Source organism: Gorilla gorilla, chromosome 6, assembly GCF_029281585.2.
Source record: "Gorilla gorilla gorilla isolate KB3781 chromosome 6, NHGRI_mGorGor1-v2.1_pri, whole genome shotgun sequence".
NCBI classification, from domain to species: domain Eukaryota; kingdom Metazoa; phylum Chordata; class Mammalia; order Primates; family Hominidae; genus Gorilla; species Gorilla gorilla.
This window is the reverse complement of record NC_073230.2, coordinates 27791410-27807484: the sequence shown is the minus strand read 5'-3', so window position 1 is coordinate 27807484 and position 16075 is coordinate 27791410. Positions and strand designations below refer to the sequence as shown.

The window sequence follows — 16075 nt, the reverse complement described above, 5'->3', positions numbered from 1 at the left end:
CTTACTGGGAAAGAGGAAATAAGGTCACATTAAGATTCACTTTAAGTCGAAAAATAGTCCTTTTACTCCACGAATATAGTATGGCACTGCTTTTTCTATATAGTCATTCACTTATAGATATTAAATATCAAACATATGCCAACTGAATAATTTGACCAAATTAGGTCATTCATGTCAGTAGAATGTTCTTTCCTAAGTTTGTTTTTTTTTTTTTTGAGATGGAGTCTTGCTCTGTCGCCAGGCTGGAGTGCAATGGCACGATCTCGGCTCACTGCAACCTCCGTCTCATGGGTTCAAATGATTCTCTTGCCCCAGCCTCCTGAGTAGCTGGGACTGTAGGTGTGTGCAACCACATCCAGCTAATTTTTGTATTTTTAGTAGAGACAGGGTTTCACCCTGTTGACTAGGCTGGTCTCGAACTCCTGACCTCGTGATCCGCCCACCTCTGCCTCCAAAAGTGCTGGGATTACAGGTGTGAGCCACTGTGGCCAGCCTTCTAAGATATTTTTTAAAATAATAGAGGGAAATAAGTAAAACTAAGACTATGCATACATTTGACTCTCATTATAACATGATTTGCAAGAGAGTAAAATTTTGTATAATCTGTACACATCTCAAAGATTACCAAAAGGGATTTAGTTATTAAAATATAAAAACACTTTGACATGAAGTAGTCAAGACTACCAGACTACCTTATGCAATGGTCTCTGGTGCTTTCTTTGTCTCCCCCGCTCAATAATATTTATTTGTTTATTATTTATTTATCTATTTTTGAGATGCAATCTTGCTCTGTTGCCCAGGCTGGAGTGCTGTGGCATGATCTTGGCTTACTGCAACCTCCTGAGATCTAGCAATTCTTGTGCCTCAGCCTGTCAAGTAGCTGGGACTACAGGTGCGCACTGCCATGCCCCGCTAATTTTTGTATTTTTAGTAAAGACGGGCTGGTCTTTACTCCATGTTGGCCAGGCTGGTCTCAAACTCCTGACATCAAGTGTTCCTCCCACCTCAGCCTCCCAAAGTGATGGGATTACAGTTGTGAGCCACTGCAACCGGCCCCCAGTAATATTTAAACTAGTAGACAAGTCTGCCCCTAACTGTTTCAGGGCCAACAGCAAGAACACAAATAGCAGTGAGCATAACAGACTAAATATTTAACAGCTACAAACCAGGCAAAGAAACCCATAGGTAAAATAAGTTCTGTCTTCCTTCCTTGATAAATATATATGCATAATGACCTGGAAGGCTAGGTCTGAATTTGGAATATTCACCTCCAGATTTCTAGTTAGGAACTGGGCAGTGTGTGAAGCGTTGCCTCTCCAGCCATTATCTTCCCCTCTTCTCTCCCACCTCTAAATTTATTCTGCAGCACAGGTAGCCTGTTGTTTACCTGCATGGACACTTCAGCTTGCATGTCCAAGCTCTGTTTACTTCTCCTGCATCAGTGTCCTTGGCCATCTTCACCTAGGATTTGGCACAGGGGTGACTCAGTTTACCCCCAGAAGGCAGGCCATAAAAGTAGCCTGAGGCTGTTTAGGCTGAGAATTCTGGAGATGATCTAGAGGGGGTGACAGACTTTACTTGAGCAAGCCCCATGGACTCCCTGCCCATGGTTGAGGTCAATGGCCTGAGGACAGCTAGAGCTGAACCTTCCAAGGTTCAAGGTAGGGACTCCTCTCACCTTTGAAAAGCAGTCTATATGTCTATAATTATGATTCAGAATGCTGATTCAAACCACACAGATCGGAATTCTGGGACCATTATTTATTAGTTAAGAGATCTGGAAGAAGTTATTCAATGCCTCTTTAATTAGTTTGCTTACCTATACAATGGGAATAACAGTATATAACTAACAGGGTTGTAAGCATTAAAGGATATATTATATTTTCAAATAATGTGTCCAGGAGGGTGCCTGGCCTACAGTAAATAATACACAAAACTTAACTATTGTTATTTTTTAACTCCAGAACTCAGTATAGTGCCTGTCACAAAGCTGTATGTGCTTTAAGAAAGTCTGAATGAATAGTCATTAAAGGAGTTAGAATAGCTTGGATTTTTTATTAATTTTTTAAGTATTTAGTTGAAAATGACTACAAATTCCAGTTTTTGTAATCTAATTACAATTTTGTAAAATTGTAAAATCAATTTTAAAGTTGATACCAAGGGTAAAGAATTAGGATTACTTTTTATATTTTATTATCAACAATAGAAATCATTGTCACAGAAAGTTTGAAAACAAGACAGACTTTGAAAAATAAGATTAAAGAGTACTAAGTCTCAGCTTTTAATCTTTGCTAATGATTTGTCCAGAAGGTCAAGAGACTGCTTTCTGGTATGGGCTGGGAAAACAGAAACAAGTGTCCTTTATGGTGTAACCCACTTTTAAAAGAAAATTTTATTTCTCTAAGTTCAAATTCTAGTGAGGCTTAGAAATGATTAGGGAGAATTTGCTTAGCTGCCCAATTTTAGATTGCTCACTATTATCCTCAAGTTATCTATGGGGTCATTTACTCCAGATACTTTGTGAAGACCTACTGTGTACCAAGCATTGGACACACAAAAATACAGGCAGCTTCTTCCCTCAAGGAGGTCACAGGTGGGTGTGTCCATAGCAAAGCTGGGAGGAAGTTGTATGAGGAGCCTGAAGACAATGGGGAGCTAGGGAAAAGTTCTGAGTAGAAAGGAACATGTGGACAAAGGTTTGAAATGATGAAGACTGATTAGGAAGTTCATATTATGAAGCATAATTCAAGCTTTCTCTACGATGTTCAAATCCCATCTCTCCTACTTACTAGATAGGTGACATTGGGCAAGTTACTTATCTCCTCTGCTCCTGTTTATTTGTTTCAAAAACAGAGACCTCTCTCACAGTGTTATTATGAAGACTGGACAAGAAAATGGAGTTTGGTTTTGAATGCGTTAGGGTTTTTGCCTTTAGGCGTGTAGTGGAGACATGGTTCACACAATTTGCTGCACCTTCTGGAGGTCAGGTTTAGAGATAAATATTCTGGAGGTGTCAATGTGGAAATGGTATTTAAGACACAAGACTGGGCCGGGTGCGGTGGCTCACGCCTGTAAGCCCAGCACTTTGGGAGGCCGAGGCGAGCAGATCACGAGGTCAGGAGATCAAGACGATCCTGGCTAACACAGTGAAACGCCCTCTCTACTAAAAATACAAAAAATTAGCCGGGCGTGGTGGCGGGCGCCTGTAGTCTCAGCTACTCGGGAGGCTGAGGCAGGAGAATGGTGTGAACCCAGGAGGCGAAGCTTGCAGTGGGCCGAGATCGCACCACTGCACTCCAGCCTAGGTGACAGAGCAAGACTCTGTCTCAAAAAAAAAAGAAAACCAAGACTGGATCAGAGAAGTTCTTAGGAGTGGGTCCTGAGCCACTACTACATTTGGAGGTTAAGAAATGAGGAAGAATCAACATCAGAGATGGAGAAGGAGCTTAAACCAAGAGAGTGTGGGTCCAAGAAGCCAACAAAACTGTTTCCAAGGAGGGCAAGGTCAACAGTGTCAAGTCACCAACAGATGATACATCAAGCAGGATGGAGATTAAGAATTAGCCATCAGATTTGGCAATGTGGAGGTTACCCTGATCTTAAGAGAGTGGACTGCAGAGGTGATAAAGAAAGCCTGCTCACAATGGATTCAAAGAGAAGGTGAGGAGAAGAATCGGAGAGAGGAGTTACGGACAACTCTTTCAAGGACTTATAGCAAAAGGAGAGAGAAAATAGGAGATAAAAAGGTTTTGCCACATATATGGATATTGCTTTAAATGATACAGTAGATAGGAGAAAAACTAATCATGCAAGGGCAGGCAGATCCTTAAAACTGAAACTTTACAAGGTGTACCTGCTGTGATTCCATTGGAATAAAACAATTAACATTTGTCAGGGGAAGCAGATTTACTCATGTTGTTTTTCTCTGTTCATATACATGCGTATCAAAAAGCTATTACATATCCATACTTTCAAAATAAAAATATTTTTAATGGAACTATAATAGAACTATTGAAAAGTAAATGGTTGAAACTGTGTCTCTCCCATTCCTCGTGTCCTTCTCTTTTGCGATTGCTTCCCTTAAAAATTGTGAACATTCTTGTTGCCCTAAGTTTCAGTTTTTAAAAAAATTCATGCTTTAAGATTAGTTACAGAGTGTTCCTCCTCCAGTAGTATTTTTATTTACTGAAATATTTTAAAATAAAATGATATGAAAAATTTCTTTCAAAATATTTAGTTGGGAGAAGGGGGTGAATTGGGTACCAGCAGGAGCACAGATGAAAGAAGTTGGCTTTGAGTTGATGGTTAATGAAGCTAGGTGATGAGTATATAGTGGTCCCTTATACCATTCTCTCTAATTCTGCATGCATTTGAAAATTTCCATTATACCATGTTAAAAACTTTAAAAAATCATAGGGTTAATACCATGTTTAACCAAAAAGAATCCATTAAGTAGTGAGATTTCAGATAATTTGGTAACAAGAGAAGAAGTTATTTTGGGGCACAGGAATTTTCCAAAGCATATCAGCTACTTTGCTGTCAGTTTAGAGGGCAAACATGTATGATTTTTAATTGATCAGAAAGTGTCTCCATTGCTTCAAGATAGAATTAATTTGGGAGCTTATTATGCAAATAATTTAGAAGGCTGAATTTTTTGTTAATGATACCTTGGTTCTTTTAAATGTCCGATCACTTTAGGTAAGCATAAAGAATTCTGGGAACACTTATGCTATGCAACGCTTTGAGGGGAAGTAATGATACGGTCACAAAATAATGTTAATCTAGTTGATTGTTGTTGAAAATAATAAATAATTGATAGTTGAATAAACAGAAGGTGAAATTTCATTGCAATACACAGAAGGTGAAATTTGATTGCAATAATAGTTACTGCTTTTTTAAAAGAAACTGTGATATCTGAAATTTGTTACACTTATATTGCTATATAAAAATTTAGGTAATGAAAGTTCTTAATCTTTTAAAATAAGTAAATGTGGAAACAATGTTGCTACATTAATTCTTCAAATATTAACCACTAGATATACTTTATGTTTTTCTGGTTATTTATTGACCATTTTACAGTGCTATTATTTCTCTAGCTGTGGGTAATCTTCACCAGAGACAGTTAAAAAACAAACTGCTACAATTTTTTCTACATCAGAAATCTTTGGATTTGATTAATAACATCCCCCACTGCTCACTATATATTTGTTATTAAAAGTCCACTATATGTTTGAGACCTATAAATTCTGCTTTAAAAATTAAACCCAAAGTTATGCTGGTCTTATGCAGCTTCTGGTCTCTTTTGTATGGCTTTATTGCCCTCAACATTTTCCTGGTGTAAACTACTGAGCAAGGGAACAAGATTTCCTTTGTAAGTGATACCTAAATTTCTATTCTGCTTTAAGCATCTAATTTGCACTGTAAAGACATATAATTTGAGACTTGTAGCTATATCACAAAAGTACAGCAGTTTATGCTGATCTCTAATTTTCTGAGTTATACTGGCTATAATTTACATTTTTTGCATGTTTTTAACTGCCATGCAAATCAGTATACATCAGAAACCTTTGTATATTGACAGAGACTGGGAAAAGGATGCCTTGTTCTGATTTCAGATAAGCATTCCCTTTTCAGGTCTGCAGGTGCAAGTAGGCCCATTCATAATATTTCCTTCAAATCAGTTTTAGACGCTGGGTAGAAATGCAATGCTTTTTCACAAGAGCCTGACTAATGTTTATAAGCACAGTTAATGGTTTTTAAAAATGTACTTTAAATAGTAAATTTTAGAGGCAAGTAGGACTTTTTCCTTTGCCTATATGTTGGGAACAAAATATACTGTGTTAACACAAATTTTGGTCATTTTACTAGTGTGTATGTGTGTTTACTAAATCTAGAAAAGCACTTTATTACTTATTGAAACAGGATGAAATTATGCTTAGCGGAAAATTTGCTGCAACAAATGCATGTTTCTTCCATTTAAGAGATAACTGATAATGAATGTTACTTTTTCCTTTGCCTTTTCACTGTTTTGAAATCAACAAACAAGCCAAAAAATAACCACAAGATAAAGAGATTTACTCTAATTTCTCCATTTCAGATAACTGAGCAAATGTCCCTGAAACAAATATTAGAAAACTGTATATGCAACAATTTACTAAAGATAGCTGGATGTTTCCATATATCTCTATATCTATATATATAAAACCTACTTATAAGGTTATGATTTGACTGTTTTAATTAGCTTCAGGCAAAAACTTGACACTTTAAAGTATAGGAGTAAATTTTAACCTACAAAACAATTACAACTATTAATTAAACTCTCCTTGAGCCCAAGAGGTCAGAGAAAGGCTCTAATATAATTTAAGGACTTGGTGACCAAACAGAGAAAAAGTGAAATTAAAAAAAAAAAAAAAGAAAGTATGATAATAGTCACTCCATTAGCAAAAATAAATGTTGGGCCTATATTGAAAACCATTAAGAACTCATCCTGAACTCATGATTCGTCCTATTACTTAGTTGTATAATTTTCCAACAATCCAATCTGGTATACCACCTTACATTTGATTTTGTTTCATAAATCAAAAGTCCTAAAACACCTTCTCATATGCTATTTGACTTGAACTTTCCTTTGTGATTTAGAGAAGGCAGGTATTATTAATAAACCTCGTTTTACAGATGAGGACAATGCATTTCATAAAGAGTTAACCTCTCCACATCAAGGTAGCTCTGACATAAATGGTTTGCCTGGACAGAAAGCTGTTAATCCTGGTCCAGAGTTCTTTCTGCTTCTCTGTCTCAGAGACTGATCTCAGTGAGGGATCAATTAGATAGTATTTTTTTTTTTAAGCCGAAAGGATGATGACTTAAAGCATTAATATCCCTCCAGTGTGGGTAATTCATTCAGATTGAGCACTAATGATAGCAGAAACTTGTATGCTGTCCTTTTCTGGACTCAAAAATTGAAGACTACTCCCATTATAACCAACTTATCCACAGCCTCGAGTTAAAGGCAAGTTAGTCGTTAGTGGACCCAAATGTTAGAAAGATAGGGACAACATTCTGTACAGACGATGCCCTTAAGAATGGACCAGGGCCCCTAAATGACTTCTGTAAACAGGACACCCTCTTTTCCAAAATTCCTTTCTATTAGGGCTTCCTCAACACCTAGGAGTAACACACAGTGTCTCCTCTGATAATTAGTCCTTGCTGTCGCTCCAGGGCAGAAATGCTTGACACCTGGCCTCTAGGCCATCTGTGCTGGAGGACGCTGCCCCGCACCCGCCCCCTTGAAGTTCTCTGATGACCGCAACTTACCTGGCCGGGATGCTCTGGCCGGGCAGCTCTTCGTGCCAGCCCAAGACCTTTGGGGAAGAGAAGAAAACAAAACAAAACAAAACAACTTACCACCTTGGCCCAGTCCAAGAACAAGTGAAAACACCCAGGCTGCCCAGAGGAACGAGGCGGGACCTCGCCGGTCGTTTTGCAGGCAGACAAATGCAGCGGTAAAAAAAGCCAGGGCCGAGCCGCACATAATGCAAAACAGCCCGCCCCGCGCCCGCCGCCTGGCTGCCTTCCGGACGCGGGCTCGCGCCTCCCGGGCGCACCTCGGGGCCCGCGGGCCGAGTGTCGCTAGGACGTTTTCCGCAGGCCTAGCAGGCGGACCCCGCGGCTCGGAGCAAGCGGTGCAGGTAAGCGGGCCCGGGCACCGCTCGGCATCTCAGGGCCCCTGCGGCCCTCCCGGCTCGGCACGGCGGGTCCCGCGGTCTCCGCGAGAAGCACCTCCTTCGACGGCCAAGGGCCCGGGCGGCGACTGGAGAGAGGGCTCTGCAAGGGCTCCGCAGCCTGCTCCGGGACAAAGAAAAGAGCTTTTGTTTCTCTCCAGCCGGTGGGGCTTCTGCTGCATAAATCAGCTTAGCGAAGAGCCAAACACAATCAAACCCAAACAAAGCCCGAAGCTGGGGGGAAAACCACCCTAATGTACATTCACTGGGTGATGCTGGATCTGTGGGAGGGGACGCCGGCGAGGTCGAGGGGAAAAAAGTCTATGGCGCATCAATCAGCGCAGTTTCTTCCACAGGTGGGCAGGGAGGCCAACTCCATTAGTTGCAGCTTTGCAGCCCCGTCTGCGGAGCAGCGGGCAAAGACAAGTCGGCAGCGTCCTGGCTGGCAAGGGAGGAAGCTCGGGATGCCAGCAACAGGGGGAGGCGGCTGTGGGAGCGCCCTAGAAGCACCCGCCGACACCCGCAGGCACAGAGCGAGGCATCGCCGCTCCCTCCCTGGCGGGGAGTGGGGCCTGCGCCTGGGAGCGCAGGAGGAGAGGTTCCGCGAGGTGCCGGAGCCCGGCTTCGCGGGGCGGGGGCTGCGTGCCCTTGTCCTTTTCGCCCCAGTGCGCGGCTCAGGCGTCCCGCAGTCCAGAGCCCGAGTTGCTGGCGCGCTCTGGGGTGCACACGGCTAGGATGCGAGAGAGGCGAGGCCGGCGATGGGCGGGAGAGGGGTGGTCCTGCTCTGGCCCCCCGGGGGGCTCCAGACCTGCGGGTAGCCGGGTGCACTCAGGGCAGAGAGTTGCTAGGAAACCTCCCCACGCTACCCGAGCGCCTCGCCTCGGCTGCCCGCAGGCGCGGCTGCAGCCCGGGCAGGAGCAGCAGTAACAGCTCGGAGCAGCGTGGGCGGGACATTGGTGAGGCATGAAGTCACCGCGGCCCACACTCGCTCTTTGTTTTGCTCACTCCAGCTCTTTTTTTTTCCCCCTTGGCTCTGATAGTTGCCATTCCCATCGTTCTCAAGAACTCCTGAAGCGTAGCCGCGCAACAGGAATGGCATGCCTCGTTCCCTTCTCCCTCCTCTCCCAAATCCTTGCACCCCAACGCTCGCGGGGGTGGTGGGAGCCTCGCTCAGCGCCAGCGGCAGCTGCGAGCAAACCCCAATCTCTCACCCCCGCGCTGCTCGCCGCTTTGTTCGGAGATACTCACTGCCCCGCAGCTGCTGCATACAAAGTGGAGTCAAGGGACCTCCCCTGCCCCCAGCGCCCTCTACTCAGCACTTTGCTTGCAGTTAGGAGCTCGTCCTCTACCCCACCACAAGGCTGCCCCGGTGTCCCTAGCCTTTGGAGAGTTGGACCAGTCTGCAGGGGCTGTTCCCGGAGCGACTGGCCGAGATTTCTCGCTGCTCCTTCTCTGCTCAAAACCTTAACCCTGGACTGGACAGCCCTGTTTTTCCCCAGCGTCTGGTGGTGGCTCTGGGCTTTTGCAAGTTACAGTGGGTCTTTTGATCTTAAGCGTCACCTTCCCAGTAAACGGAACAAAAAGTTACAGACAGCAGCAAAGCGGGGAGAGGGGAGCTAAGGAGAGAAAGTGGAAGGCACTTCTGCCTGCTTGCAGCTCAGAAATTTAGGTGCAAGTAGGGTGCGGGTGTTATGCTGGGCAACTGTCCGGGAAGCAGCGCGCCTCCTCGGGTCCTGTCATTACCACGCTAAGTCGAGGGAGGGAACTCAGTCCCCCGCATTGGAAACAAGGCAGTGTTTCCAGTTTAACACGGTGATGGTTCTCTTTTCCCTCTAGGGGCAGGAGCGATTCCCATTCGAGAAGTTTGACCTCTCATTTTAATACAACACCCGCCTCTTAGAGGCATCAGACCGGTCCAGCCAGGTCAAGGTGAAATATGCGGGAGTTTCCCCCCTTCTTATTTAATAGTTTCCGTCTCCTTATTTGTAGTTAAAAAAAAAGTAGGAGGCGCGGTCTCTCTCTTTCTTTCTGTTGACTGAGTGAATGGAAAGTACCTGGTTAATAAACCACAACATCGAAACTCCCCCTTTCAGGTGTGGACCGCACAACGGGGTGCACAGAACTAGTTAAGCAAAGCAGGAACCCAGCTGGAAAATTAAACGCGCCCTGGATCTGCAAAGCAGGTCCCTTCGAGAGACCAAAGCCGTGATCCCAACCTTAGCAACATAATTCTACTGGAGGTGATGTACTCTAAATAAATAGAAATAAATCCAGCTCCGCTTTAATATTTATTTCCTTTCCTTAGTTCCAAATTTGAACAGTTATAGTTTTGTTTTTTGGTTGTCTTAAAGGAAAGGCCTAAACATTAGTTAGGATGGGTGTGAGGACTTGAAAATTTGAACACAAAAATATCATATCCAATATCTGATTAGTGACTCTTCCATTGGGCAGCCTGGGTATTTTCCAGGGGTTATGACACAGACCTACTGAATGCAGCCACCCTTGAGACATGCAGTGCTTCAATCAAAAAAAAAATTAAATCCCTAATTCCCATAAGGACATGTCAATACACTTTAAAGTGTCTATCATATCACCATTCCATAATATTCTAAAATACAACTCTTGTTGCTGGGTTGTAAGTGGCAGTTACAGTAATAAATAAAATATAAATGTATGCAAACAAGAAAGGATGTAACTTTATGAAATTGATGAGGTATGCACTAATTTTTGTAACTCTATGTTTTGAGGTGTTGATATATATACTAATCCAGAACAACCATGTAGCAAGAGGAATAAAATGAAGTTCAGAAGTCTGTTTCGGGAAATTTTGAAGCCCTTTAGAAAGAAAGATTTCTACATTTTGTTACATGAAATTCATGCAAATATATGTCAGGTGCCAGTGCTATGGAGTTGTTGACGAATAAGCACAATACCATTTATTACCACTTCTCAGTTGTAAAGAGGCTGTAACTCTGGTTGTCGAAACAAAATAAAATGAAATCTCCCAGATGTGACACTGTGACCCCTGCCAGTTATTTACAAACAAGTTATCTGCACATTTTGGGCTGTAAACATAAAAGTAAACTCTCTGAAAGACTGCAAATCATCTTTAGGGTTTTCTTAAAGTAAATACAACTAGTGGCCCAGGAACAAAAAGTTTGCTTGTTTCCAGTAAATGTCACTGGTCACCGTAACTCATCCTTTTTCCTATAAGGAAATGTACAGCATATTTTAAAGAAATGCAGTATTGTTATCTTCGTCGTATTACCTGAAGAATTCTTATAAAGGAAAAATGTTTCGGAAGATGGTGACTTGATTAATTTGTTTTTCTATCATGTTCTGCTATATTGCTTTGAAATTTCTGACAGCTAATTTTTCATCATTTGTGGTAATGAGAGGAAATGAAATTCGCAGATGGTCTAAAAATAACATTTTAGTTATTCATTCCAGGCTTCCTATCATTAGAGTCTTTGAGCTGAGTTACTAAAAAATCATAAAATTAAATGACTTAAATTTCTTCCCTACTCCTTTAACCTTGATTTCTCACTAAGTGAGTTTATGGTGAGAATGAATAAGCTATAGATAGGTAGCAGGAGTGAGGGAGACACTCAGACTGTTTTTTTAAGAAATGGAATCTTGCTATCTCACTATGTTGCCCAAACTGGCCTTGAACTCCTGGTTCAAGTTTGAACTCAAGCTATCCTCCCACCTCAGCCTTCTGTGTAGCTGGGATTATAGGTGTAAGACACCACATACAGCTGTGGCTATTCCCACTTTAACTAGATGTGCTCAAATTATTGATCTCATAGTGGCACCTACAGACACATTTGAATTTTAATGTTACATCTTTTTGAAGTTGGGATCAGAGCCATTCAGTACGTTTTGGGTGGGTATTCACAAGTTATCTATAAGCTTGCCTGAGACATCTCAGAAGATGATTAATGGCCAGACCAGTGAGATATATTATTGTGACAGTGACCTCTAGCTTCTTCTAATGATAAAGTACATAAATTGCTTGAAGGTATTTTTCACTGAATTGTTACATAAGACAGTGTTTCTCATACTGTAGGCTGAAGACTGCATACAACACAATCCCCCGTAGAGTAATTCTGAGTTCTAATTCCTTGTCTCTATTCCAGGAGATTCTGAATCAGTAGATCTTGTATGGTGCTCAGCAATCTGCATTATACCAAGGTCCTCAAATGGTTTTTATATGCTCTGAAGTTTAAGAACTTCCTACTTTAATGGGTTAATACAGAGACTCCTTAAAGGCCTCATGAGTGTTTAATAACAGAGATCAGTGTCAGGTGCAAATTCAAAGAAAAATGAACTGCTGGAGCCAATGTCTCTTGCCAAGATAGTTTATGGATGACTCAATCTGTGAGATATTAATGTTTTCTGAAACAAGACTTCCATGATTAAGCTTGGGAAATGCTGAATTAAAGTCAAATTAAATCCCTTACTAGAGGAATTTCCGGAAACTCAATAGAGCAGCATGCCATTAGATTCTCCAAAGGAAGAACCCTGTATGCAGAGAACATCTCACAGATTAATTTTCCTCAAAGCATGCTACAGAGCTAGCCCCATTTTACAAATGTGGAAACTGAGACAAAGACTGGCAAAGAAACCAACCTCACTTTTTCAAGGGAATTCATGAGCAGGCAGAAATCAGAGCTCTGATTCTCCTCAATCATCTCATATTGTGATGACTTTTAGTTTCAAGTAAAGAGTCAGATTATGGCTGTTCTAAGTAAAAAAGGAAACTATTGGCTGGGTGTGGTGGCTCACACCTGTAATCCCAGCACTTTGGGAGGCCAAGGCAGGAGAATCACCTGAGGTCAGGAGTTCGAGACCAGCCTGGCCAACATGGCAAAACCCGTTTCTACTAAAAATGTAAAATTAGCCTGGCATGGTGGCACACACATGTAGCCCCAGCTATGTGAGAGGCTGAGGCATGAGAATTGCTTAAACCCTGGAGGTGGACGTTGTGATGAGCTGAAATTACATCACTGTACTCCAGCCTGAGTAACAGAATGACACGCAGTCTCAAAAAAAAAAAAGGAAATTCTTGAAAGAAAATTGGGAGCCCACAGAATCACAGAATCAGCAGGAAGCTGGGAGACTATGACTAACCAAGGCCAGAAAACACGGAGGCATAAGCAGTAGCAGGAAGTGTCTAACTCTTAAGAACAACTTTGAATCCTCCCTTTGCTTTGGATCACTTGCTCAAGATTCAAAATCCTTGTTGGGAATATCTAGTTTTCAGAATTTTCATCATATGTTAGTACACTGGCTTTCTGGGTGTGGGAAAAGGAGAGAAGGGTCTCTCGTCTTCAGCTTTCTTGGTAGAAAATATGGGTACTTTTGAATGAAACATTTTATCCGTGCATAGTCTAATCCTGTGCACAGACCCTGTGCATAGTGTTATCCTTTTATAGCATGCAGTAAAATAATGCTTGTTTAGTCTTTAACTCATCGTCAGAAAGATGATGTCTGCCCTGGCTCACCACTTCATCACACACAACTGGAAGTCTGTGTGCTAGAAGTGCTAGGAAATGAACAAAATTCCTGGGTACTGTCTTAACTGTGCACCAACCAGATGGGAAGTGAGGTATAAATACCCCAGCTCCCCTGTTTCTTGTAGGAAGTCACTTTAGGCCTTGTGTTCTACACTATTTTTGAGCTAGTTTTTAATTTTCAATCTATCATGGATTGATACTTAAATAACATAAAGTAAAATGAATTATTGGAAAAATGGGTATCACTAAAATGTCAATTTGCTATAAAAGTTTCTTAGTACTTTTAATTTTTATACATTCTTTGTCCTGGGCCAGTCTCAAACAGTAGAAGGACTGGTACTGCCACACGTTACATTTTGAGTAATATTTAGCACCATTTTCCAAAGTTCCCCTGTAGGAGTAAGCTATACTTGGTCACAGTGATAATTGCATTCAAATAGATCCTTCGTTGGTTGTCTTTCCTTCCTTCATTTCCCTGTGACCCCCAATATTTCCTGGTGTCAGGGTCCTCTTCTGGAGAAAACTACATTAAGACAAGCAATAAATGTGACTGGAAACTAACCGCTGGTGTCCTGCATGTATGAATTTAAATTCTTTTCTTGTCTGGCTATAAGACAACCACAGTGCAAAAAGCACATGGGCTTTGGAGTCTTATGAAGTAAATTTGAATCTGCTACCCAGTAGCTATAGAATCATAGGTAACTTATTTAATTTTCTGCAGCCTCAACTCATTTATGTGATGACTATATTAAAACAACTATCAAAATTACAAATTAAAATGAAGTATCACTACACTCCTATTAGAACAGCCAAAATCCCAAACACTGGTAATATCAAATGCTGACAAGGACATAGGGCAATCCGAACCATCATCACTGCTGGTGGGAATGCCACTTTGGAAGACGGTTTGGCAGTTTCTCACAAAACTAAATGATCCAGCAATTGTGCTCCTTGGTATTTACCCAAAGGAGTTGAAAGCTATGTCTACCCCAAAGCCTGCACATGAATATTGTACCAATTTTATTCATAATTGTCCAAACTTGGAAGTAACCAAGATGTCCTCAGTAAGTGAGTAGATAAATAAATTGTGGTACATCCAGACAATAGAATATTACTCAGGACTAAAAATAAATGAATTATCAAGCTGTGGGATGACTTGAAGGAAGCTTAAATGCATATTACTAAGTGAAGGACACCAGCCAAAAAGTCTAAATGCTGTTTGAGTCCAACCCTGAGACATTTTGGAAAGGCAATCTGATGGAGACAGTAAAAAGATAGTGTTTACCTGGGACTTGGAGAAGGAGAGATGAATAGGTGGAGCATAGAAGATTTGCAGGGCAATGAAACTACTCTGTATGGTACTGCAGTGGTGGAATCATGTCATTATGCATTTGTCAAAACCCGTGTAATGCACAATACTGAGTGAACCCTAATGTAAACTATGGACTCTGGGTGATAATCGTATGCCAATGTTGATTGATCTATTGTAACAGATGTGTGATGTTGATAATGGCTGAGCCCATGTGGCGGCAGGGAGTATATTGGAACTCCGTACTTACCCCTTAATTTTGCTGTGAACCTAAAAGTGCTCTAAAAATTAAAGTCTGTAAAATACAAACACACGCCACACAAAACTACCCTGTAAAATAATTGTAAAAAATCAAAAGAGGTCATGAGCGAAACATGTTAGAATTCATCATATATTATCCCAAGGATTTTTGCAATGGTAATTAGGACTATTTTAATTTCATAATATAAACAACCTTGAAAATACATGAATACTTATTTCAAGACTTGCATATTGTCATAAAAATAACATCAAATATCTTTGGTTTTGCTGAATACATAGCTTTTCCTTTTCTGGTAACTATACTATTCTTTACCCACATGAATAGATGTAGTGAGCATGTCTTTTTATAGAAGTCTGTAATCCTAGCATTCTTTATGACAATCTAGTTTTATGTCTCCTTAATCAAACAAAATTGTTCCACAATCTTTTTAGTCTGAAGTCATCTCTGTACAGTTTGATATACAACTGCATGAAAGCTTCACTTACTTGTATGTGCCAGAGACACATACGCTTAATACTGCCTTTTATTTAAAATTTAACATGTTTACACTAATATGTAGCTAGGGGGGTAAATGAATATGCAATAAGTATTAAGTATTGCTTTATTGCTCAGATTTCTAAATGGACAGCAGTATAAAGGACCAACAGCTGGTTCTCTCAAATAGAGGTATCAGCAGACATTATAAAGACAACATTTCACCATTGACATAGTTCATCTGTTGAGCCACCGTGGAATGTGGACTGATTTGCACATCATTACACAGCTAAAGGCCTTTCTGAACTTCAATAACTCAGAGGGAGCTCACGACTAAAATTCTCCCTTTCAGCATTTTCTCATGATCGCATAGCCTCTGGAGAGTGAAGTCACTACAAAATTTAAATTATTCTAATCAAATTCACATGGAATTTTTATACTTGGAATACTGCCATTCTCAGCCCCCTTCTCCAATTTCAAAATTACTTCATGTTTCACCTTGAAGAATGTGACCTTTTAACATAGTGAGGAAATTCTTTGCATTTTAGGCACACGATATGCAATTTAAACATTCATTTAATAAATATGTAAATATTTATTGAACATTTACTATGTGTAAAGTGATGAGCCCTATGGAAAACACAAGCATCAACAGAACCCAATCCCTTTTTTGAAAGATACTATAATCTGATTTGGAAACAATATGTAATAATAATAAAAAAGATGACTCATTTGGTAAATTGTTATAAGTAAGATAGCTCAGAAATAGAACCCAATATTAATAGCAATT

The 16075-nt window shown here is 41.0% G+C and overlaps 1 protein-coding gene and 1 long non-coding RNA gene across 2 annotated transcripts in view; one reads left to right on the top strand and one right to left on the bottom strand.

The window, feature by feature from the left end:
- ITGB8 (integrin subunit beta 8) overlaps window positions 1-8652 on the bottom strand; it is an 85063-nt gene extending 76411 nt beyond the window's left edge. Inside the window, exon 1 of the mRNA XM_031013288.3 lies at window positions 7405-8652. Coding sequence (XP_030869148.1) covers window positions 7405-7531 — 127 coding nt within the window. The 5' untranslated portion in view covers window positions 7532-8652. The remainder of the gene's footprint in view (window positions 1-7404) is intronic.
- Window positions 7576-11024, top strand: LOC134758901 (uncharacterized). The gene is made up of 4 exons (XR_010134616.1): window positions 7576-7688; window positions 9558-9650; window positions 9815-9961; window positions 10469-11024. It is a non-coding gene; the product is annotated as an uncharacterized lncRNA (long non-coding RNA).
- The last annotated feature ends 5051 nt before the right edge of the window (window positions 11025-16075 follow it).